Below are 26,425 nucleotides of genomic sequence, written 5' to 3'. Positions count from 1 at the left end.
CAGCACAGGCGGGGTGCAGAGCCGTCAGCACAGGCGGGGTGCAGAGCCGTCAGCACAGGCGGGGTGCAGAGCCGTCAGCACAGGCGGGGTGCAGAGCCGGTGTGCAGAGCCGTAAGCACAGGCAGGGAGCAGAGCCAGGGTGCAGAGCCGTCAGCACAGGCGGGGTGCAGAGCCGGGGAACATGTTAGAGGTCTAACAAGAACCAGATCTTAGCTGTCCTAGGAGGATACAGAGGACGACAGACGCCAGGATTCGGGACCGTGATAGACATAGGGGACCCCGGGATTCGGGACCGTGATAGACATAGGGGACCCCGGGATTTGGGACCGTGATAGACATAGGGGACCCTGTGATTTTGGACCATGACAGACATAGGGGACCCCGGGATTCGGGACCATGACAGACATAGGGGACCCCAGGATTCGTTCGGTTTCCTCCCACACTCCAAAGACATGCTGGGAGGTTAACTGGATCAGTTTTAAAATTTGCTCTGGTAGTATGAATGTGAGTTAGGGACCTTAGATTGTACGCTCCTCGGGGGCGGGGACTGTTGTGAATATATATCTCTTTCTCTCGATCTGCGTAAATTGAGGGCGCTATACAAGTACCTGACACACACAGCTACTGTAAAGGAGGAGTTCTTAAGCTGCTATGTAAGGACTGAGGATCCAATGAGGGTGTGCCGCCCGGACATGTAACATCCACAATTATTCGATGAGTCGCTCGGCTCCCTCCGGGTGAAGCCAATGCACATCATTTATTAATATTTGGGAATCCGTATCTTATTACCATCAATCCCGGCCTAATGATAATAGTCTGTCCAAAGACTGAAGACTACAAATCCTTCTGGCAGCCTGAGGACAATGAGGACAATGGCAGACGTCTGTCCCCGAACATCTGCTGCCCATCAGGAGCGGGTGGGTACGGCCTGCAATTACACTTCTGATATTCTAGTTTTACATTAAAGTTCTTAAAAATCTTCAGAGGATGAAAAGACGCAGGAAGATCCAGCGGCGGTACAGAGGACGATGATGGTACCGGGTCCTGCTCCATCATCACGGGGCCCTGTACCAGGTCCTGCTCCATCATCACGGGGCCCTGTACCAGGTCCTGCTCCATCATCACGGGGCCCTGTACCGGGCCCTGCACCATCACCACCGGGCCCTGCACCATCACCACCGGGCCCTGCACCATCACCACCGGGCCCTGCACCATCACCACCGGGCCCTGCACCATCACCACCGGGCCCTGCACCATCACCACCGGGCCCTGCACCGGGTCCTGCTCCATCACCACCAGGGCCCTGCACCGGGTCCTGCTCCATCACCCCCGGGCCCCTGCACCGGGTCCTGCTCCATCACCCCCGGGGCCCTGCTCCATCACCCCCGGGGCCCTGCACCGGGTCCTGCTCCATCACCCCCGGGGCCCTGCTCCATCACCCCCGGGGCCCTGCACCGGGTCCTGCTCTATCCCCAGGCCCTGCACCGGGTCCTGCTCTATCCCCAGGCCCTGCACCGGGTCCTGCTCTATCCCCAGGCCCTGCACCGGGTCCTGCTCCATCACCCCCGGGGCCCTGCACCGGGTCCTGCTCTATCCCCAGGCCCTGCACCGGGTCCTGCTCTATCCCCAGGCCCTGCACCGGGTCCTGCTCCATCCCCAGGCCCTGCACCGGGTCCTGCTCCATCCCCAGGCCCTGCACCGGGTCCTGCTCCATCCCCAGGCCCTGCACCGGGTCCTGTTCCATCCCCAGGCCCTGCACCGGGTCCTGCTCCATCCCCAGGCCCTGCACCGGGTCCTGCTCCATCCCCAGGCCCTGCACCGGGTCCTGCTCCATCCCCAGGCCCTGCACCGGGTCCTGTTCCATCCCCAGGCCCTGCACCGGGTCCTGTTCCATCCCCAGGCCCTGCACCGGGTCCTGTTCCATCCCCAGGCCCTGCACCGGGTCCTGCTCCATCCCCAGGCCCTGCACCGGGTCCTGTTCCATCCCCAGGCCCTGCACCGGGTCCTGTTCCATCCCCAGGCCCTGCACCGGGTCCTGTTCCATCCCCAGGCCCTGCACCGGGTCCTGTTCCATCCCCAGGCCCTGCACCGGGTCCTGTTCCATCCCCAGGCCCTGCACCGGGTCCTGTTCCATCCCCAGGCCCTGCACCGGGTCCTGTTCCATCCCCAGGCCCTGCACCGGGTCCTGTTCCATCCCCAGGCCCTGCACCGGGTCCTGTTCCATCCCCAGGCCCTGCACCGGGTCCTGTTCCATCCCCAGGCCCTGCACCGGGTCCTGTTCCATCCCCAGGCCCTGCACCGGGTCCTGTTCCATCCCCAGGCCCTGCACCGGGTCCTGTTCCATCCCCAGGCCCTGCACCGGGTCCTGTTCCATCCCCAGGCCCTGCACCGGGTCCTGTTCCATCCCCAGGCCCTGCACCGGGTCCTGTTCCATCCCCAGGCCCTGCACCGGGTCCTGTTCCATCCCCAGGCCCTGCACCGGGTCCTGTTCCATCCCCAGGCCCTGCACCGGGTCCTGTTCCATCCCCAGGCCCTGCACCGGGTCCTGTTCCATCCCCAGGCCCTGCACCGGGTCCTGTTCCATCCCCAGGCCCTGCACCGGGTCCTGTTCCATCCCCAGGCCCTGCACCGGGTCCTGTTCCATCCCCAGGCCCTGCACCGGGTCCTGTTCCATCCCCAGGCCCTGCACCGGGTCCTGTTCCATCCCCAGGCCCTGCACCGGGTCCTGTTCCATCCCCAGGCCCTGCACCGGGTCCTGTTCCATCCCCAGGCCCTGCACCGGGTCCTGTTCCATCCCCAGGCCCTGCACCGGGTCCTGTTCCATCCCCAGGCCCTGCACCGGGTCCTGTTCCATCCCCAGGCCCTGCACCGGGTCCTGTCATATTTGGTCTTTAAGTGACAGAACTTGGGATAGATGGATCTCTATGCAGGTAAAAAGGTTTTCACGTTTTCTGGTGTCACGTCTACAATGAATATGACCTCCATACACACTTCCTCTGGACACAAACCTGTGATATTATCCAGATAGTACTGATAGAGCTTGCACTGTATGGGGGACATCCGCACCGACAGGACATACTCGTACTTGGGGGGTAAAAACTTTGTCAGAGCCGTGTAATCTCTTCTCTGAAACAGAAGAAAAACAAACAATTACACCGCTGGACCCCGAATACAGAGGGGGTGAGGGCAGCACTATCACTGTTCCCTGATTGGGGGGGCAGAATCTGACCCCCCCGGAAGCCCCGCCCATTCTTATGCCTTCCATACAACAGGTGTGTCTGCTCACCTGCACACATCCAGCTAACATCTCATAGAGAATGTGGGCGCGTTTCTTCATCACCCGCACGTCCACCATGGTGGAGTCAGCGCACTGCCCGTTCTGGATGGGGTTTATAAAGCGATTGCGGAACTCCTTAATGGAACCCAGCAAGTTTTCCTTGATGAAGTTCACCATGCAGTGATCTGAAAAGGAAAAGCGTGAGAATTCTTAGTCACTCTTCTGCAACACACTCCTATCGCTTTGTATTAGGCCTCATTCACAGGGCATACTACAGTGTAGGCAATGCTTCCCCGCACGGGGGGGGCACAGGTGTGCCATGGGTCCTCATTCATGTCAGAGGGGACACAGCAGCCGCACCCAATCCGACGTGTGTGTGTGTGAGCGTGCTCAGTGTCCGAGTGTGGGGACCCGCACCTACACAGAGGCCAGGGAGCAGGGTCAGTGCAGCTGCCGTATCCTCAATATTCCCATCAGTGGCGGGTGCTGCAGCAACTACCAGCTGGGATCTGGACTCCCCATGGAAGTACATAATGGCCAGCACACCATGGACGTCACGTCGCAGAAAGATCACATGCCTGACGGGGTCCTGCGTGGCTCCAAAACGCTGCACTCAGTCCTCTGTGATGTGATCTTCTGGAATAAAAGCTTTGAATGACATGTGACACCCACAGTGTGCTGACATGTGACACCCACAGTGTGCTGACGACCTGTGACACCCACAGTGTGCTGACGACCTGTGACACCCACAGTGTGCTGACGACCTGTGACACCCACAGTGTGCTGACGACCTGTGACACCCACAATGTGCTGATGACATGTGACACCCACAATGTGCTGATGACCTGTGACACCCACAGTGTACTGATGACATGTGACACCCACAGTGTGCTGATGACATGTGACACCCACAGTGTGCTGATGACCTGTGACACCCACAGTGTGCTGATGACCTGTGACACCCACAGTGTGCTGATGACCTGTGACACCCACAGTGTGCTGATGACCTGTGACACCCACAGTGTGCTGACGACCTGTGACACCCACAGTGTGCTGACGACATGTGACACCCACAGTGTGCTGACGACCTGTGACACCCACAGTGTGCTGACGACCTGTGACACCCACAGTGTGCTGACGACCTGTGACACCCACAGTGTGCTGACGACCTGTGACACCCACAGTGTGCTGACGACCTGTGACACCCACAGTGTGCTGACGACCTGTGACACCCACAGTGTGCTGACGACCTGTGACACCCACAGTGTGCTGACGACCTGTGACACCCACAATGTGCTGACGACATGTGACACCCACAGTGTGCTGACGACATGTGACACCCACAATGTGCTGACGACATGTGACACCCACAGTGTGCTGACGACCTGTGACACCCACAGTTTGCTGACGACCTGTGACACCCACAGTGTGCTGACGACCTGTGACACCCACAGTGTGCTGACGACCTGTGACACCCACAGTGTGCTGACGACCTGTGACACCCACAGTGTGCTGACGACCTGTGACACCCACAGTGTGCTGACGACCTGTGACACCCACAGTGTGCTGACGACCTGTGACACCCACAGTGTGCTGACGACCTGTGACACCCACAGTGTGCTGACGACATGTGACACCCACAGTGTGCTGACGACATGTGACACCCACAGTGTGCTGACGACCTGTGACACCCACAATGTGCTGACGACATGTGACACCCACAGTGTGCTGACGACATGTGACACCCACAATGTGCTGACGACATGTGACACCCACAGTGTGCTGACGACATGTGACACCCACAGTGTGCTGACGACATGTGACACCCACAGTGTGCTGACGACATGTGACACCCACAGTGTGCTGACGACATGTGACACCCACAGTGTGCTGATGACATGTGACACCCACAGTGTGCTGATGACATGTGACACCCACAGTGTGCTGATGACATGTGACACCCACAGTGTGCTGATGACATGTGACACCCACAGTGTGCTGATGACATGTGACACCCACAGTGTGCTGATGACATGTGACACCCACAGTGTGCTGATGACATGTGACACCCACAGTGTGCTGATGACATGTGACACCCACAGTGTGCTGATGACATGTGACACCCACAGTGTGCTGATGACATGTGACACCCACAGTGTGCTGATGACATGTGACACCCACAGTGTACTGATGACATGTGACACCCACAGTGTGCTGATGACATTGACACCCACAGTGTGCTGATGACATTGACACCCACAGTGTGCTGATGACATGTGACACCCACAGTGTACTGATGACATGTGACACCCACAGTGTACTGACGACATGTGACACCCACAGTGTACTGACGACATGTGACACCCACAGTGTACTGATGACATGTGACACCCACAGTGTACTGATGACATGTGACACCCACAGTGTGCTGGAGATTCTGTACATGGACCTGTGCAGCCGCTGTGTCACCACTGACATGAATAGGACGGCCTGTGTGGGGACGCACACAGCACCTGCATACCCAACCATGAAGACTGGATGAAACAAACCGAATGCATGAATCCCCTCAGAGCGGAGGTGGTGAACAGGGGGGTAAAGGAAAACACAACTAGACCGGAGTGGAAGGAGGTGTGTACACATGCGTGTGTCTGCGTGTGCGCATGCGTGCACCTGTCTCTGTGAACACCTCCAGTTTCGGATTCACCTACACAAGGCGTGTACCGGAGGAGGGGAGTATGGCTACTTACATTCCACCAGGTTGTTCTGCAGAGGGGTCCCGGTCAGGATGATCCTTCTCTTGGTCCGGATAGAATTCATGGCCTTAGAGATGGCTGAGGCTTCATTCTTCAGCACATGGCCCTCATCACACACCACAAAGTCCGGACCTGAGCGACACAAAACTTTCGGTTGGACATTTCAACATCACCGTATGAATTACTGGGGGGGGGGGGGCTTGCATGAATTACTGTTTGGGGGGGGGGGCTTGTAATACATGAAAACAATCCGTTTGTGGTCAGAGGAGGCGTGTCCTCGTAGGAGGCGTGTCCTCGTATCGCAGGCCGGATGGGAGCGCAGAGACCGTTCATAACATAACCCAGGAAGGGAATCCTGCCACCTGCAGGCCGTACACTGACATTACACAGCTGAGGACATGAAGTTATGGAGGCACTCCGTCCTACAATGAATAGTTTTACATAACGCAGCTCCATCCGCACACATAGGAGACCCATCACTGGAGGGATTCATTCTCACAACGTACACCGGCCATGGCTACTATCCCAGCATTCCTCTACCTCACACAGCTAATGTCACCCCAGTGCTGAGACAGATGGGGGAGGGGAAAACAAGGACACAATGCAGGTAATAGCTGACATCATTGGTAGCTGGGATGTCAGCGGCTGGACTGCACGGTGCCCGAGGGCGTAAATCGGCACAATACAAATCTGCGACTCGGTGTAACAGAAAACATATTATAGGGATTAGTGTTCAATGCCTGAGCAGCACCTCGAACATGTTACCCTCTGTCTTCAATTACTCCTGAAAACTAGCTGTGTCCCTTCTGTGCCCGGGGCCCTCATGAAATCAGTGCCCCTCCGGTGCCCGGGGCCCTCCTGAAATCAGTGCCCCTCCTGTGCACTGGCACTCCTGATATCAGTGCCTTTCCTGTGCCTAGGCCCTCCAGACATCAGTGCCCCTCCTGTGCCCAGGCACCTGATATCAGTGCCCCTCCTGACATCAGTGCCCCTCTTGTACCCAGGCACCCGTTATCAGTGCCCTTCCTGCGCCCCAGCACCCCTGATATCAGCGCCCTTCCTGTGCCTAGACACCCCTGATATCAGTGCCATTCCTGTGCTTAGAAGCTCCTGATATCAGTGCCCTTCCCGTGCCCAGGCATCCCTGAAACTAGTGCCCTTCCTATTCTGTAGCCTCAACAGTATGTCTGCAGTGTAAGATCATCTAAGGCACTGTTGCCTCTGTCAGGGTCACTGCTGTGCTGCTCACTGTTCTCCTTGCTGGAGGGGAAGTCGTAACTGGTGACCTGCAGTGCAAGGCTCTCCCTGCATCTATGTCATCCATCCTGAGGATCTGTGCTTCCGCCACCTCTATTCATTACTCCTCCAGTCTTCAGATCACAAGGAATCAAGGGGACAGCCCCTACAAGAGGAAGCAAAGCTCTGCTCCTCTACCAAGATGGCCACCTCCACAGACAGTGTAGAAGGCAGCATGGTAAGCCAATAAGTGTGAAAAGATTTTTGGGCACAGTACAGGCCCTCTTTAGGGGTAAAAATGAAAAATAAACCACAGATGTCCTCTATATCATGCAGGAACCTAAGGCTCTGGGGTTCACCCCGGGACCCCCAATCTGCACCCATCTGAACTGACATCTGCTGTACATTGAATGCAGTAAATGGTTTGGCAGTGCACACAGCTAGGGGAGGAGGTCATCCTAAATGCCACGCTGGCCATCATTAGAAGGCCTGAACCCATTAGAACCCTTCTGCTCCCACTCTGGGAATTCATTACATTTCAAGTTCTCTACGAATGTAAAAGCTGGCGCTGGTCCAAGGACTGGAAATCATCTCATTACATATCTGATTAACCCTCCACAGCATAACGTCTACATTACGGTGTATTAATCAGTAGATTTCACAGTCTGTGGATGAGTGCCGCCTTCAGCATTCAGACAATATGGTGGGCATCCGGGAGCCGTAGCAGCAGCACCATCACTTGCACAGACATCGGGTCCCTTCCAGGGCCACGGTCATTAGGAAGGGTCATGCTGTGCTCCTTATATCCTCACAGTGTTCCGGGGAAGGGAAGCTTTCTCCTGTTTTATGACGTGTAAAGCAGTAAAAACAAAGATACTTTGGACGGTGCAGAGTGACCACAGATGATAGCCCAGCAGTTCTGAAGTCTGCCCGCGGTGGAACCATAAAAATCAAAGCTTTCAGGTCTGTGAAACCCAACTAAGCAAAAATAATGCACCAGTTATTAAGGAATCAAAGGCGAGGGAATGAGCTCCAGGTTATCCTGAGAAGAGGGAATTACACCGTGCTAATACAATCCAGCATTGGAGGTCAGAGGAGGCCCTGCAAGGTTCCCACATTCCGGGTCATATGGACTATAAACTGGGGAAAAGGGAACGGTTTATATATTGAGCCATGAAAATCACCAAAAATGGAAGAATGAACAGCAAATCCAATATGGAAGACGGCAGTCTGCTACAATATCCCAGGAATGGTAAGAGCAGACAACGATCGTGACTAGAAAAATGGAGGCCAAAGACCAGACTTCAACCCGCTATAAAACCTTATTACCAAGAGTCTACACACAACCCGCCAGGACTCCTTCCCCTCGATGGAGTCTACACACAACCCGCCAGGACTCCTTCCCCCGATGGAGTCTACACACAACCCACCAGGACTCCTTCCCCCGATGGAGTCTACACACAACCCACCAGGACTCCTTCCCCCGATGGAGTCTACACACAACCCGCCAGGAATCCTTCCCCTCGATGGAGTCTACACACAACCCGCCAGGACTCCTTCCCCCGATGGAGTCTACACACAACCCACCAGGACTCCTTCCCCCGATGGAGTCTACACACAACCCACCAGGACTCCTTCCCCCGATGGAGTCTACACACAACCCGCCAGGAATCCTTCCCCCGATGGAGTCTACACACAACCCGCCAGGAATCCTTCCCCTCGATGGAGTCTACACACAACCCACCAGGAATCCTTCCCCCGATGGAGTCTACACACAACCCGCCAGGACTCCTTCCCCTCGATGGAGTCTACACACAACCCGCCAGGACTCCTTCCCCCGATGGAGTCTACACACAACCCGCCAGGAATCCTTCCCCCGATGGAGTCTACACACAACCCGCCAGGAATCCTTCCCCCGATGGAGTCTACACACAACCCGCCAGGAATCCTTCCCCTCGATGGAGTCTACACACAACCCGCCAGGACTCCTTCCCCTCGATGGAGTCTACACACAACCCACCAGGAATCCTTCCCCCGATGGAGTCTACACACAACCCGCCAGGAATCCTTCCCCTCGATGGAGTCTACACACAACCCGCCAGGACTCCTTCCCCCGATGGAGTCTACACACAACCCGCCAGGAATCCTTCCCCTCGATGGAGTCTACACACAACCCGCCAGGACTCCTTCCCCTCGATGGAGTCTACACACAACCCGCCAGGACTCCTTCCCCCGATGGAGTCTACACACAACCCACCAGGAATCCTTCCCCCGATGGAGTCTACACACAACCCGCCAGGACTCCTTCCCCTCGATGGAGTCTACACACAACCCGCCAGGACTCCTTCCCCCGATGGAGTCTACACACAACCCGCCAGGGCTCCTTCAACTGATGCTGCGATTAACTGTCAAAGAGAAGACTAGCAGGTTGTGAGTAGACCAGCATTAAAGGTTTACGGCGGGACTAGCGTCTGGTGTGTGACCATCGGTTTTCAGTTTGTATGGAGGGGAGAGCGGTGTACAAGAGAGGCCTGGATAGGAGGGACTGAGCCGAGGGGAGGGCGATGTACAAGAGGCCTGGAGTGGAGGGACTGAGCCGAGGGGAAAGCGTGTACAAGAGGCCTGGAGTGGAGGGACTGAGCCGAGGGGAAAGCGTGTACAAGAGGCCTGGAGTGGAGGGACTGAGCCGAGGGGAAAGCGTGTACAAGAGAGGCCTGAAATGGAAGGACTGTAAAGCTCCTTTTCACTCATTGCCTTGAGGAAGCGAAGAGTCTAGGGGAGATCCGGCACAGCACCGGGGCACACCTGCGATATGGGTTCTGAGTGGTAGATGTGTATTGTTTAGAGGCTGGCCTCTATCTATAGGTGAGAAAAGTCAGATATCAGAGGGGGTTAGGGGATGAAAGGTAGTTGTGGGGTGAGCCTCGGACCAGCTGGCCATTGGCATCCATAGGTGGGGATGAGAACAGTCATATAGAAGTCTCGTGGTAAGTTATGTTTGATCCACATTTCTCCTTATAGCCGACAACCAGGATGTTCATGTGCCTCTCATATCACCAGGTCATATTTCTGTGGGAGAACCTTCACTGAGATCCCACAGAAGATCCCATCCACATGCACTTCACAGCTGGTCATATTTCTGTGGGAGAACCTTCACTGAGATCCCACAGAAGATCCCTTCCACACGCACCTCTCAACTAGCCCACATCTCCAGGAACAGCCGTACAAATGGCTGTTGCCTGACGAAGCAGATGAAGCAATTTACACAATTCCAGAAGAAAAAATAAATAAAGAACATATGAGGGTTCCAGTCGCCTGATTGACTTGGTGACCATGGCTGGATTTTAAACAAGGCATCAAATGACTGCACACAAGAGCTGGGACGCAGCCCCGCGCACACCGCTCAAGAGAGAAAAAAAAAAAAAAAGTTTATTTGTTCTAAATGAGCAGCAAAATTCTTCTGCCAACACGCACGATGACCAAACTGTTACTGAACATTTACTGAACTAGATCATACTCGATGAAAAGGTGGAGGGAAACATGGTCAACAAGGGTGCAAAAAAGGAGCAGAATGGAGTCCAATATGGACAGGAATAGGACTAAACCAACACGGGAAACCCAACCGTATGTACATGGGGGAAACCCAACTGTACATACATGGGGGAAACCCAACTGTACATACATGGGGGAAACCCAACTGTACATACATGGGGGAAACCCAACTGTACATACATGGGAGGAAAAAACCCATTGGAGCCTTTCTGCTCTCCCCCACAAGATTTCTCCTCCTCCATTATGTGACAAAGTCCTGATCAAGGAGTGAGAGGGCAATGGTCTCTGAAACAGGTGGGAAGGGCAGAAACGGAGAGCCAAAGGCTGGTCTAGAGCCAGCTGCATTGAGAAGAGGATTCATCCCATGGAGAGACTCATGCCAGTGAAGATGGTCTTCCATGTCTGATGATAGAGCTAGGCAGTCTACTTCCAGCCATGCCTAAGCACAGAAATCACAACGTAAGATGCTCTGTCTTAGAATCCAGGCTTCAGTTGCAATTCAGTGGCTGAGAAGCAAGATGGCAAACTGGTATTCAGGACAGAAGATGGTGAAGATCTGGTAGTGCCCATGGAGCGTTTGCCAGGAATCCTAACAGGCTGGTATACCACATCCATCTGGGGAGCACTGGAATCTTCTCGCTCCATCCTGTGGCACATGAGGAAGTTTCAGGTGAGAAAAGGCACTGGTTGGGAGTACTGACCCCACAGAGCCACCATAGCACCCGTTGCCTTCGCTAGAGGATCCCTGGAGCTGGAGACAAACCTGTCAAGTTGTTTGTTAAACATTGATTCCAGGAGGTCCACATCTGGCGTTCCTCACCTGTGACAGTCAAGGTGCTGCCAGCTGAGGAAACCTGCTTGGGATGTATAAGGCTGGAAGTTCTGACCAGGAAAGAATTCAAACTACCTCTTACCGCACCACAGTGAGACTTTGTGGTTGCTCAGTGACAAATGATGTATCCAACCATCATGACACCATCCAACTGGTGTCCAATGCTGAAGAGACAGCCAAAGAGTCCAAAGTTCCAGGATAGTCATCAACGGACTTTCATCTCTTGATCAACAAGTCACCATCCAAAAAGGTGCCCAGAATTCTTCCCCAGCCCAACAGGCTCGAGAAGGAAGGAAGGAATGTCCCTGAACCTAGAGCCAGATTGCTCCTCCACTCGCATACTCCCCCACCCAGGACCTCCTCCACTCTCATCCTCCCCTACTCCCCCACCCAGGACCTCCTCCACTCTCATCCTCCCCTACTCCCCCACCCAGGACCTTCTCTGCTCTCATCCTTCCCCACCCAGGAGCTCCTCCGCTCTCATCCTACCCTACTCCCCCCACCCAGGACCTCCTCCGCTCTCATCCTACCCTACTCCCCCCACCCAGGACCTCCTCCGCTCTCATCCTACCCTACTCCCCCCACCCAGGACCTCCTCCGCTCTCATCCTACCCTACTCCCCCCACCCAGGACCTCCTCCGCTCTCATTCTCCCCCACCCAGGAGCTTCTCCGCTCTCATCCTACCCTACTCCCCCCCACCCAGGACCTCCTCCGCTCTCATTCTCCCCCACCCAGGAGCTTCTCCGCTCTCATCCTCCCCTACTCCCCCCACCCAGGACCTCCTCTGCTCTCATCCTCCTCCCCACCCAGGACCTCCACTGCTCTCATCCTCCCCTACTCCCCCCACCCAGGACCTCCTCTGCTCTCATCCTCCTCCACAAGCTTCCACACGTGTGCACAAACTCTTGCCAACTACATAAACATGTATACACGTATGCGAAACTGCCTGTATAAGCTATCACTAGGAGTGACTACAACTGGGTGACAGAGCAAAACAGAAACAAGGAGCTCTATGGCAGGATCACCACACACACACATATATACATACACACACATATATATATATATATTACACACACACACACATATATATATACATACACACACACACACACACATATACACACACACATATATATATATTACACACACACATACACACATATACACACACACATATATATATATTACACACACACACACATATATACATACACACACACATATATACATACACACACACACACACACACACACACACACACACACACTAAAGCTACTTCCTAGCTGTGTAGTGTTTTCCTAAAGAAATCTAGCAGTGAGCAGGCAGTATTCAGCGAGGGGAGCACGGACTGGGGAGCACATCCTGGGAATCCCCCCCCGGTAGCGGTTGCCATGTCCCGTACTCCAGGTTTGAACACAGTCAGGGATTCGGCCGTTGGCAGAAATAGGACTTTCCCATCGGGGGGTCAATGATCTCCAGGGACTCCAGAAGTCAAACGCAGAACGTATAGCGTCCATACGGCTTCTCTGCATTTTTAATGTACAAAGTTTCCCAGCAATGAATGTTTTCCCATCTAAAGCCGCAGAGCGACTCTCCATGTGACTGGCAGGCAGGTCATTGCCAGCTGTGACTCACCCCCATAATGGGCTCCAAACATCGGCACATCTGCAGCTCAGCCCTGTCTAGTGCGGCCAGAACACCAACTACTGGAGGATAACCGTGCGTGATGTCTGCTCCGTGTGACTGCACACAGCAATGGGGGGCTCCGAGGGAAGGGGGGGTCTTCTACAGGTCACTCACCTTCCAGGAAACCTCCAAACGTTCCATTCAATTCCCCTGATGGTGATGGGTGTGAGGGGTAATATAGGAGACAACTCTTCGTATAAAGGAGGGGTGACGGGTGCTCCAGGGGACCGGGGGAAGGGTCTGTAATAAATGCTTCTCAGTAATAGCAGGACCCCGGATCAGGTCCTCAGAGGGGCCCCAAAAGGAAGTGAGAAATAAACACTGCAAAGGTGTCACCAATGACAGGAACTGGTCCTCTGCAGATGCCTTCAGTGGTTGGTCACCTGAGCTTCCAGATGAAGCCAGTGGGGGGTCGATGTGATTGGATGACACATGATGGGGGAGGAGCTTCCCCCTATACTGTCCATACACCATCTTTCACAACAGTCACAAAGCAATCTTCCATGTACAGTTTTGAGGAAACATCTCCCCATCACAGCAAATGGGCCCTGAGAGCCAAACATTCACTGTAAATGAGCTCATTCCAGGAGCAGCTAAACAAAGGGCGTGCAAAGCCTTACACTTCATTGTCCTCAGAAAGCAGCCACAGTCGGAGTAGAAAAGTCTGCCCGGGCCAGCATGCTGCTCAGAATGACCCTTGCCTTCTGTGTGGAAGCAGTGGTCTCTCTGCAGAGCTCCAACACATCCTATGCCGAGTCAGATCTTAAGTCTTCCTATGAGAAGGCAGCCTGAATGTTGCTGACTGGAGAGCTTTAGGTCCGATTCAGACCTCTGCAGAGAGACCACTGCTTCCACACAGAGCAAACACCTTTCTCTGTAGGATGCTGGCAGGGGACAGGCTTTTCTTCTCCAGCTGTAGCTACTTTCTAAAGAAAAATGATTTGCACACCTTTTGTTTTGCTGCACCTGGAATGTAAGTAGCTGTGGGGCTTTAAGGAGTCCGGTGGGTCACTGCCTAGTAGTTGTGTGTTGAGCCTTCACAGTTCCTCTCCCCTCACTGCTGCTGCACACATGGGTCCCCAGAGCACTCAGTGGCCGGTTAGGAGTCAGTTGGTAGATTTATGCTGCACTGCCGGGCTCTCCTCTTTCATGTAGAGTAGGGGGGAGGGGAAGGAGTGTCAGAAGACTTCTCCTGATTTCAAAGATGAACATGACTTCTACACATCGAACACAGCTGCACAATTCAAACCATTACAACCTGATGACCAGTATAAGCCGAGAGCTCTGCCCCAAGACCTGGGCCTGTAGAAGACGAAAAAGCCTCTCTCGCACCTCCATAGGGGGCCTGTAGCAGAAAGGGAAACCTTTGGGACCTGCATAGGGAGCCCTGTAGGATGACAAAGTCTTAGGGAGCTCCATAGAGGGCCTGTAGCAGGACACAAAGCCTTCGGGAGCTTCAAAGGGGGCCTGTAGCAGGACAAAGCCTTCAGGAGCTCCATAGGGGGCCTGTAACAGGACACAAAGCCTTCAGGAGCTCCATAGAGGGCCTGTAGCAGGACACAAAGCCTTCGGGAGCTCCATAGAGGGCCTTTAACAAGACACAAAGCCTTCGGGAGCTCCATAGGAGGCCTGTAGGACGACAAAGCCTTTGGGAGCTCCATAGAGGGCCTTTAACAAGACACAAAGCCTTCGGGAGCTCCATAGGAGGCCTGTAGGACGACAAAGCCTTCAGGAGCTCCATAGGGTGCCTGTAGGATGACAAAGCCTTCGGGAGCTCCATAGGGGGCCTGTAGGACAACAAAGCCTTCAGGAGCTCCATAGGGGGCCTGTAGGACAACAAAGCCTTCAGGAGCTCCATAGTGGGCCTGTAGGACAACAAAGCCTTCATGAGCTCCATAGGGGGCCTGTAGGACAACAAAGCCTTCAGGAGCTCCATAGGGGGCCTGTAGGATGACAAAGCCTTCAGGAGCTCCATAGGGGGCCTGTAGGACAACAAAGCCTTAAGGAGCTCCATAGGGGGCCTGTAGGAGGACAAAGCCTTAAGGAGCTCCATAGGGGGCCTGTAGGACAACAAAGCCTTCGGGAGCTCCATAGAGGGCCTGTAACAAGACACAAAGCCTTTGGGAGCTCCATAGGGGGCCTGTAGGATGACAAAGCCTTCAGGAGCTCCATAGGGGGCCTGTAGGACAACAAAGCCTTTGGGAGCTCCATAGGGGGCCTGTAGGACGACAAAACCTTCAGGAGCTCCATAGTGGGCCTGTAGGATAACAAAGCCTTCGGGAGCTCCATAGGGGGCCTGTAGGATGACAAAGCCTTTGGGAGCTCCATAGAGGGCCTGTAGGAGGACAAAGCCTTTGGGAGCTCCATAGGGGGCCTGTAGGACAACAAAGCCTTCGGGAGCTCCATAGGTAGCCTGTAGAATGACAAAGCCTTCGAAAGCTCCATAGGGGGCCTATAAGATAAAGCCTTAGGGAGCTCCATAGGGGGCCTATAGGATAACAAAGCCTTAGGGAGCTCCATAGGGGCCTGTAGAATGACAAAGCCTTCCAGAGCTCCATAGGGGCCTATAGGAGGACAAAACCTTTGGGAGCTCCATAGGGGGCCTATAGGAGGACAAAGCCTTCGGGAGCTCCATAGGTGGCCTGTAGCAGGACACAAAGCCTTTGGAAGCTCCATAGGGGGCCTGTAGAAGGATAAGAAGCCTTCAGAAGACCCATAAGGGGCCTGTAAAAGGAAAAAGCTTCTGGACCTCCATAGGGGTCTCAGTAGGCTCACACCTATGCATTTTTACTGCAGTGCACGTTATATACTTTATAATGGGCCCCTTAATGTGATATTAACACACGCAGTGGGTGTGGCCCCAACCCATACAATATAGTAGCCATTACACAGTGAGCAGAGAATATTTCCCATCCACCAACTGTAACTAGAGGAAGTTGTGCTGCTCTGAAGGAAATTGAGAGTGATTGCTTGACAGAACTGAGCTGAACACAAATGTGCTAGTAACACGCCAATGTGCACAACCGCATCACCAGCAACATACAGAGACATGACAAGCGCACATTCCTCCCACCGCCTACAACGGAGTCACAGAGAGAAACAAACAGAAGGTCCAGACTGCACTGTGTGCGGTACATTACCAGGGTCCACCAGGGTCTTCTGGTACAGTTCCTTCAGCTTTTTACTCTTCACATTCCGCCCTTGAGTCAGATTTCTGTACATTTCATAACCGATAATTAGAATGCCTCCATAGTCATGCCAGCGCTGCATCAAATATCCTCGTTCCTGAGGACGCTTCACAGTCGCAAGTTCTGTAACCTGATTGGAGAAGAAACACTCACTTAGCAGAGACTGGCTAATGGTCCCATTTAACGTTCTTCAAACTGGAACATGACCCAGATTCACAAAACTCTTTACAGGTATACATGATATGGCCAAAAGTATGTGAAACCCTCCCCTCCAGATGATGAAGCTCAGGTGTCCCCAGTGAAGGGTCCTGGTAATCCTCCATCATACAAAGACATTGGAGACAATTGTGCTCTTCCAGCCTTGTGGTAACAGTTTGAAGACCCTTTTCTGTCCCCCATGACTGTCCCCATGTAGAAAGCCAGCTCCATAAAGACATGGATGACCAGTTTGGTGAAGACCCTTTTCTGTCCCCCATGACTGTCCCCCGTGTACAAAGCCAGCTCCATAAAGACATGGAGGACCAGTTTGGTGAAGACCCTTTTCTGTCCCCCCATGACTGTCCCCCCGTGTACAAAGCCAGATCCATAAAGACATGGATGACCAGTTTGGTGAAGACCCTTTTCTGTCCCTCCATGACTGTCCCCCGTGTACAAAGCCAGCTCCATAAAGACATGGAGGACCAGTTTGGTGAAAACCCTTTTCTCTTCTCCCATGACTGTCCCCCGTGTACAAAGCCAGATCCATGAATACATGGATGACCAGTTTGGTGTGGAGGAACTCCAGTGTCTTGTACAGAGCCCTGACCTCAACCCTACTGGATACCTTTGGGATGAACTGGAATGTTGATGGTGATCCAGGTCTTCTCATCGAACATCAGTACCTGACCTCACAAATGGGACAAATTCCTACAAAATCTTGGAGGATGTTATAGTGAGCCAACTCCATATTAACGGCCATGGCGAAGGGGGGGGAAGGGGGGTTACGCCATATCAATGGCCACGGGGGAAGGGGGGTTACGCCATATCAATGGCCACGGGGGAAGGGGGGTTACGCCATATCAATGGCCACGGGGGAAGGGGGGTTACGCCATATCAATGGCCACGGGGGAAGGGGGGTTACGCCATATCAATGGCCACGGGGGAAGGGGGGTTACGCCATATCAATGGCCACGGGGGAAGGGGGGTTACGCCATATCAATGGCCACGGGGGAAGGGGGGTTACGCCATATCAATGGCCACGGGGGAAGGGGGGTTACGCCATATCAATGGCCACGGGGGAAGGGGGGTTACGCCATATCAATGGCCACGGGGGAAGGAGGGTTACGCCATATCAATGGCCACGGGGGAAGGAGGGTTACGCCATATCAATGGCCACGGGGGGAAGGAAGGTTACGCCATATCAATGGCCACGGGGGGAAGGAAGGTTACGCCATATCAATGGCCACGGGGGAAGGAAGGTTACGCCATATCAATGGCCACGGGGGAAGGAAGGTTACGCCATATCAATGGCCACGGGGGAAGGAAGGTTACGCCATATCAATGGCCACGGGGGAAGGAAGGTTACGCCATATCAATGGCCACGGGGGAAGGAAGGTTACGCCATATCAATGGCCACGGGGGGAGGGGGTTACGCCATATCAGTGGCCACGCCATATCAATGGCCACGGGGGGAGGGGGTTACGCCATATCAATGGCCATGGGGGAGGGGGTTACGCCATAGTCATGGCCATAGTTCTGGAATGGAATGTCCAGCAAGATCTTCAGATGGTGAGGGCTCCACAGATTTCTAGTCTATAGATTACACAGCTAAGGTCGTACTATGAAGTCAAGTAGATCACAAACCTCCAGCTTCTCATCTTCCTCTAGGCCATCTTGCCACTTTTCAAATTCATTGAGCCAATTGAGAACGGTATTCAATGGGCAGACCACAAGAGCCGTGCTGAAGTCCAGCTTGTCGTTCAGGAGGATGGCGTGAAGGAAAGACACCACCTGGGAAGAATGAACATTGATAAAACGGATTACGTAACATTCAGGATGATCACATGACCAACCTATTGACATCGAACAAATCAGCTTCTACCGTTGTGACCGACTTATATGAAACTCTACATGTGCTGCTGTGGGCAGGTCACAATTCATCTCAACCAATCAGAAGGTTTAATGACGACATTCAGACTCGTCATGTCATGTATGGGAGACGCTCAGAGCATCTTCTGAAAATTCACTTGAGAAAACCAAAGTTTGTCTACACTGAGGCTGCCCACAGACGTGGGGTCTGGAAATAGACAGTCTGATGTATTTAGTAAGAGGCATGGAGACTTTTTTTGAAGTTGTACTGCCACCAGTGCAGCACAGCGCCATCATATGTCTGGTGTGTCCGTGATCAGGATACTATTGTGATTGGCCATAGCGATCACATGATACCCCAAACCACTCACAGTTGCCAGGCATTGAGCACTGTGACCCGCTGCTGTATGCCCCAGTGTGCATGTGCCAAGTGATGTACCAGTACAATGGTTAGCCTGGAGCTGCCACCTGCAGTAAATGTACTGTGGACGGGCCACAAGTGGTTAAAGCGCTAGTAGTAAACCTACAAAAAAAAAAAAAAATTCCCCACAAGGTAAAGGCATAATGTGCTAGTATGCATCGCACACAATGAGGCACCGCACGCACCACGGGGCACCGCACGCACCTCGGGGCATCGCATACTGGCACATTATGAAATACCTAAAAAAGAAGCCCTCCAGCAGCATGCCATCACCACTGCTGAGGCTTCCCATTTCTGACCCAATATTCTGTGCAGGTTCCAGGCTGCGGCCACTTGAATAGCGGAGAAGCCACTCAAGCAGCACACGGGAGCTAGAGCCACGACACAGAGCTCTGAAGGAACAGCACAGGTATACCGTTCCTTCAGAGCGCATGTGCCGGTGATGTCACCAACTGCCGCTCCCGGGAATATCTCCCGAACGTGCTTTATTCTGAGCTCACCTGCAGGTAAAGTATAAATGGAGTTTTCCCGCACTTTACAGACCGTCACACTAGGATGTGTGACATTTTCCCGCACATTAGAGACCGTCACACTAGGATGTTTGACATTTTCCCGCACTTTACAGACCGTCACACTAGGACGTGTGACATTTTCCCGCACTTTACAGAACGTCACACTAGGATGTGTGACATTTTCCCGCACTTTACAGACCGTCACACTAGGATTTGCGACATTTTCCCGCACTTTACAGACCGTCACACTAGGATGTGCAACATTTTCCCGCACTTTTCCTTTAATACTACATCTAAATGAAGAAACTAAACTGAAAATTAATGTAAAAATAAACATTGTGCTCGGCCAAAAAAGCAGCGAATTCCTTTCCCATTACTGAGTGGCTGAGAAGAAAAGGAAAGGCGCACAACGATGAACTCGCGTTATACTTTGGCCTGATACGGCGCATTCACTGGAATAACGGCGAGAATACGGCGAGCGAAGGCTGGAATATTTTTATTCGACTAATGTAATTGTTATGACTAGAATTGTCTGTAAATACACCCCTGGGGAAGAACCAATTACTAGGAAAGCTGAAGATCAAACTGCTGGCTCCCAGACTAAAGTAAATACACAGATTAGACGAACCGCCGACTTCAGCCAGCGAATGGCGTCCCAGTGTACCGCCAAACATGTGACCCCCACAGATGAGTCCTGGGGGTGTGCTGTGTGTGGATCAGGAGGGTGCAGGGGGTGAGGACATTTACACATGAAAAACCCGGAGCAGAGAATGTCACCCGGGTCACTGGAAGGAGATGGAACAGAACAGGACCGGGCCCAGCACCGGAATAATCCATGACCAGAAACTGGGTCTGGGACTTGGAGGAGAGCTCTGTCCTCCAAGTGGATCTAATGCCCATACTGAAAGCTATACTCACCTTCTGGTTCCAACAATGCAGCCGTTAAATCCCTCGCTGGCCCCTGCCAGCTGCTCCCTGGTTATTTCCAGGTGTTGGGATTTCAGCCTGTTGATTGGCTGGTGGTGGAATGACATCATCCCGCATAATGAAATGAGAATCTGTCATTCCTGCACAGCTGGAGTGTTCCGGGATTACACGCCGACCTTCCCATCTGCAGAGATGAAACGTCTACATGGAGTATGGTTGGGGAAGTGAAGATCCTCAGACCTCAATGTGTCAGACACGGCTGGCACCTCTGCCACCCGCCAGACACTGCTGGCGCCCCTGCCACTCACTGGTGGCACCTCAGCCACTCACTGGTGGTAAGAAGGGAGACGTCCACCACCATGAAGTGTGCCATACGATAAACATCCTACCGATCCTTCATCCCCTCTGCCCTCTCTGTGTGGGAGGGCTGCTGACAACCTGCATGGCACCGCTCACCCCGTGTACACATTTTATTATATGCAGAATAGAAACCTCACCTGCAAAGTCTTCCCAAGACCCATACAATGAGCCAATATACAGCCAGAGCCCGACTCCTTCTTCGCCTTCTTCAACGACTCACAGCAGCAATCCCACATGAACTGAACACCTAGAGGGACACAATTAGGACAGGTTACAGAAATCCGCCAGCACACGGCCCCGCCAGCACACGGCCCCGCCAGCACACGGCCCCGCCAGCACACGCCCCACCCCGCCAGCACACGGTGTGAACAATGGCTTCACCCCGCCGCAGGTTCCGGTTCATTATTTTCCTCCCACCGACAAAACAGACGATTATTAACATCTGAGTGGTTACGGATCAAATCTTCCTCCTCCACAGCACAGGACTCTCCGGGCACAGGGACAGTAATTTACAGAGAGGTAGCAATAGGGATCACAGGGATGCTCAGCACTTCCATCGGGGGAGCAGAGGGAACCTCTTGAGAGGGACATTGATATACAGACAGGGGATGACGACGACATGGAAGGTATCAGGGAGTCTGTAAAGCGGAGATCTTTCCCCATACATTGCAGACATTTGTGGGAAGCAGTGAGAGTCGCACACACGGGGCCTTCGTGAACCCAGAAGAAGGAATGACACAACAAACCACGTCATCACTTCTTCTATTATAAACTCGTTTCCATCCGTAGAGCACGACAACTACAATCCCCAATATCTCCTGACCTCAGAGGTGAGAAGCTATGGAGTGGCCATTCATCACTATTGGTGAATATTTTACATCTCAGCAAATCTGAACGATTTCTTACCGTCTACCTGGTGAGGCTTCAGTTTGGTCACCAAGCTACTGTGAACCTGAAGCAGAGGCTCCTTTGTCTCCTCATCCTCATCCAGAACCAGTTTGGTGGTAATTGGACACTTTACAGGCGAAGCATCTTCCATGATGATGACCTGAAGACCCAAAAACATCATCAACTTCCTCTAATATCAGACTGGATATGGAATACATCCAACTAAAGATCCTCCGGCCTGTACAAGCTGGTGGCAGTCCTGGAAGTCACATTCCATAGAAATGAGATTGCCGAGACGCCCTCTCCAGCTCCACGCAAAGGCCCGGCATCCCCATAGGCTGCCTCTTGTGTCACCTAACTGGTTGACGGGAGATACTTACAACCTATGGGGATGCAGGGTGCTTGAGCCACACACAAACCAATCTTATCAGATCAATCTGTCGCACTTGTGTGTATAATATTCATCAGGCCCGAACCAAACAAAATCTGTGTATTCCAATTGTAGGATGGAGGATGAAAAGAAATGCTCTGCGGCTTCCCCCTCACCCCCTGCAAGCTTCCCCTCCTCGACCATCCCCCCTCCTTCCCCCTCACCCCCGCCAGCTTCTCCCCCACCGCTCTCATCCTCAACCATCCCCCCTCCGCCTACATCTCCCCCTCCCGCATCCTCCTCCCCCTCCCGCATCCTCCTCCCCCTCCCGCATCCTCCTCCCCCTCCCGCATCCTCCTCCCCCTCCCGCATCCTCCTCCCCCTCCGCCTGCCGCATCCCCCTCCCCCTGCCGCATCCCCCTCCCCCTGCCGCATCCTTCTCCCCCTGCCGCATCCTTCTCCCCCTGCCGCATCCTTCTCCCCCTGCCGCATCCTTCTCCCCCTGCCGCATCCTTCTCCCCCTCCAGAATCCTCCTCCCCCTCCAGAATCCTCCTCCCCCCTCCGCCACCCGCATCTTCCTCCTGCCGCATCCTTCTCCCCCTCCTGCCTGCCGCATCCTTCTCCCCCTCCTGCCTGCCGCATCCTTCTCCCCCTCCCGCCTCCCCCTCACCTCACGCAGCTTCTCCCGCTCTCGCTCTCTCTCTGCGATCCTCTTCCTTCTCTCTTCCTCCATTTTTAAGGCATTCTGAGTTTCTGTTCTTAGCTTGTCATCTTTTATGATTCTCCTGATCTTCTTCCGACCTTTTCCTGGGGATTTGGAGTCGGAGTCGTCATCCTGGTCACCGTCCTCTGAATTACCCTAAACAGAAGAGTAATGCCATTAATCAGAATGTCCTGAGAAGGAAGATTGGTGATATGAAGTATAATGTCATACTGGAACACTTCATAGAATGGGGGAGGGCTGTAAGGCACCAATCACCCCCCCCCCCCCCATCGACCCCCCAGACATGAGTGGTGCACATTACATAGGAGGGCCATGTCTGGTCAGACGATAGAACTGAGAAGGGGAGTGGAAGCTGCAGTTCCATCTGTCAATCAGCATCAGAGATCTCCAAATTCTATCAGGTGCTGGAGGGGAACTATTTGAGTCGAAATTTTATTCAAAAGACGAAATTCAGACGACTAAAACAAACTCGAAATTTGACCTCAAAATGAACACTGCGCTACCATAGAAGAGTGAGTGGGGGCGTCACTGAGCTGCTGAAAGAAAAAGGCCCTACTGAGATTTTCCTTAATATTGGTGATGAATTGGGGAAATCTGCGCAATGGCGGTACAGCCGACAGGTCACGGGGTTCATATATTAAAGCTGAACTTCTGTTTGTCAAAAAACAATTTGTTTCTGTAATTTGGTTTTATTTATAAAGACAATTTTTATCACCCCGGCTAAATCTGTGTGTGTAGTGCGTGCCCAACCCTCAACGCCAGAAACAACGCGGCTTTTGATTGTCACTACGACAGTATAGAACGACTTCGGCGATTCCAGAGAAATGCTTACATATGTAACTCACCCCATTATATTTGAGTCGACTAAAATACAACGAATTCAGATGACTAAAATACAACTAAAATTACATTTTCATTCAAAAGACAACGAAAAATGAAATCAAATTTTGACATCAAAACAAAACACAGACGTTCAGCGTATCTAAAGCATGACAACAGTGACGCCTACAGACCACAAGGAGGTATTACAGCCAAGATAACGGCTCAGACTACACCTCTGCCACAGAGTATTCACTACAGGGTGCTGTGCTCCCCTGCCCCCAATATCCCCCCCCCCCCCCCCCAAGGGTGCAGTGCTCCCCTGTCCCCATTATTTCCCCCTCTCCCCAGAGTGCTGTGCTCCCCTGTTCCCATCCCGGGGTCCTGTACAATGCATTGTCTGGCTGTGTCCCCATTATTCCCCCCCTCCGGGGTCCTGTACAATGCATTGTCTGGCTGTGCCCCATTATTCCCCCCCTCCGGGGTCCTGTACAATGCATTGTCTGGCTGTGCCCCATTATTCCCCCCACCCCGGGGTCCTGTACAATGCATTGTCTGGCTGTGTCCCCATTATCCCCCCCACCCCGGGGTCCTGTACAATGCATTGTCTGGCTGTGTCCCCATTATTCCCCCCGGGGGTCCTGTACAATGCATTGCCTGACCGTGCCCATTATTCCCCCCCCCCCCCCCCCCCGGGGTCCTGTACAATGCATTGTCTGGCTGTGTCCCCGGTATTCCCCCCCCCCCCCGGGGTCCTGTACAATGCATTGTCTGGCTGTGTCCCCATTATTCCCCCCCACCCCGGGGTCCTGTACAATGCATTGTCTGGCTGTGTCCCCATTATTCCCCCCCACCCCAGGGTCCTGTACAATGCATTGTCTGGCTGTGTCCCCAGTATTCCCCCCCACCCCGGGGTCCTGTACAATGCATTGTCTGGCTGTGTCCCCATTATTCCCCCCCCCGGGGTCCTGTACAATGCATTGCCTGGCTGTGTCCCCATTATCCCCCCCACCCCAGGATCCTGTACAATGCATTGCCTGGCTGTGTCCCCAGTATTCCCCCCCACCCCGGGGTCCTGTACAATGCATTGCCTGGCTGTGTCCCCATTATTCCCCCCCTCCGGGGTCCTGTACAATGCATTGTCTGGCTGTGCCCCATTATTCCCCCCCACCCCGGGGTCCTGTACAATGCATTGTCTGGCTGTGCCCCATTACTCCCCCCCACCCCGGGGTCCTGTACAATGCATTGTCTGGCTGTGCCCCATTATTCCCCCACCACCCCGGGGTCCTGTACAATTCGTTGTCTGGCTGTGTCCCCATTATCCCCTTCTCCCCGGTGTCCTGTACAATGCATTGTCTGGCTGTGTCCCCATTATTCCCCCCCCCCCGGGGTCCTGTACAATGCATTGTCTGGCTGTGTCCCCGGTATTCCCCCCCCCCCCGGGGTCCTGTACAATGCATTGTCTGGCTGTGTCCCCGGTATTCCCCCCCACCCCGGGGTCCTGTACAATGCATTGTCTGGCTGTGTCCCCATTATTCCCCCCCACCCCAGGGTCCTGTACAATGCATTGTCTGGCTGTGTCCCCAGTATTCCCCCCCACCCCGGGGTCCTGTACAATGCATTGTCTGGCTGTGTCCCCATTATTCCCCCCCCCCGGGGTCCTGTACAATGCATTGCCTGGCTGTGTCCCCATTATCCCCCCCACCCCAGGATCCTGTACAATGCATTGCCTGGCTGTGTCCCCAGTATTCCCCCCCCACCCCGGGGTCCTGTACAATGCATTGCCTGGCTGTGTCCCCATTATTCCCCCCCCTCCGGGGTCCTGTACAATGCATTGTCTGGCTCTGTCCCCATTATCCCCCCTACCCCAGGGTCCTGTACAATGCATTGCCTGGCTGTGTCCCCATTATCCCCCCCCACCCCAGGGTCCTGTACAATGCATTGCCTGGCTGTGCCCCATTATTCCCCCCCACCCGGGGTCCTGTACAATGCATTGCCTGGCTGTGTCCCCGGATATATGACAGTACCTTGGAGTCACTGGAGTCCTCCTGCACTTTGATCCGTCTCCTCTTCTTCTTCTGCTTGTAACTCCTCTGGTTCTCTTCAGCCTCCTTCTTTGCTGCCCTGTAACAGAAGAGAACCCCGCAGAGTTCAGGTCTCGGAGCGTCTTCCCTCCTCTGTGTCCCATGATGGAATTGTCCCGCTCTGACACCGCTTTACTCAATCAGGTCCAATAATAGACGCACGGTATTTAAGAGGAACAAAAGGGGTTAATACTCATATCTTCTGCTGTGCGCCAGTCTCCAGTCATCTTCATTGGTCACTACGAGATGACGTCACACTTGTGCATGCGCTGCACAGAGAGGACACTGAGCAAGTGGGGGGGGTTTGATATTATATTGCAGAAGAGACATTTAATGTCTGTGCTATAGTAGAACTTCAGTCATATAGGGGAGGGGAGTCCTGTGGGCAGTAATATGGGGGGAGGGTCCCTGTGGGCAGCAATATGGAGGGGGGGGGGGGTCTCTGTGGGCTGACCAAGAACACCCAGTTACTTGTCTTTGTGGAGGAGCTCATCAATTGACGCACATCAATAGAAAACACTGCGCTGATACTGGTACCGAAGTCCAGAACGGGAACACCCTCCCCCATGTCATGTACTGCACACGGGTCACACTGGTACCGAAGCCCAGAACGGGAACACCCTCCATGTCATGTACTGCACACGGGTCACACTGGTACCGAAGTCCAGAACGGGAACACCCTCCCCCATGTCATGTACAACACACGGGTCACACTGGTACTGA

At 53.7% G+C, this 26,425-nt stretch overlaps 1 protein-coding gene across 1 annotated transcript in view; it reads right to left on the bottom strand.

The window, feature by feature from the left end:
• Nucleotides 1-26,425, bottom strand: part of ATRX (ATRX chromatin remodeler) — a 110,961-nt gene that overhangs the window by 31,354 nt on the left and 53,182 nt on the right. Inside the window, exons 13-21 of the mRNA XM_089665465.1 lie at nucleotides 25,646-25,742; nucleotides 22,746-22,934; nucleotides 21,723-21,864; nucleotides 20,954-21,063; nucleotides 18,372-18,518; nucleotides 16,482-16,659; nucleotides 6,025-6,162; nucleotides 3,287-3,462; nucleotides 3,009-3,126 (exon numbers count right to left, since the gene is read on the bottom strand). Of these exons, the coding sequence (XP_089521591.1) occupies nucleotides 3,009-3,126; nucleotides 3,287-3,462; nucleotides 6,025-6,162; nucleotides 16,482-16,659; nucleotides 18,372-18,518; nucleotides 20,954-21,063; nucleotides 21,723-21,864; nucleotides 22,746-22,934; nucleotides 25,646-25,742 (1,295 nt within the window). The remainder of the gene's footprint in view (nucleotides 1-3,008; nucleotides 3,127-3,286; nucleotides 3,463-6,024; nucleotides 6,163-16,481; nucleotides 16,660-18,371; nucleotides 18,519-20,953; nucleotides 21,064-21,722; nucleotides 21,865-22,745; nucleotides 22,935-25,645; nucleotides 25,743-26,425) is intronic.

This window comes from Staurois parvus, unplaced genomic scaffold (genome assembly GCF_062004578.1).
Source record: "Staurois parvus isolate SC_StPar_1 unplaced genomic scaffold, SC_StPar_1.0 ptg002206l, whole genome shotgun sequence".
Classification (NCBI taxonomy): domain Eukaryota; kingdom Metazoa; phylum Chordata; class Amphibia; order Anura; family Ranidae; genus Staurois; species Staurois parvus.
This window is presented reverse-complemented; position numbering and strand designations above follow the sequence as displayed.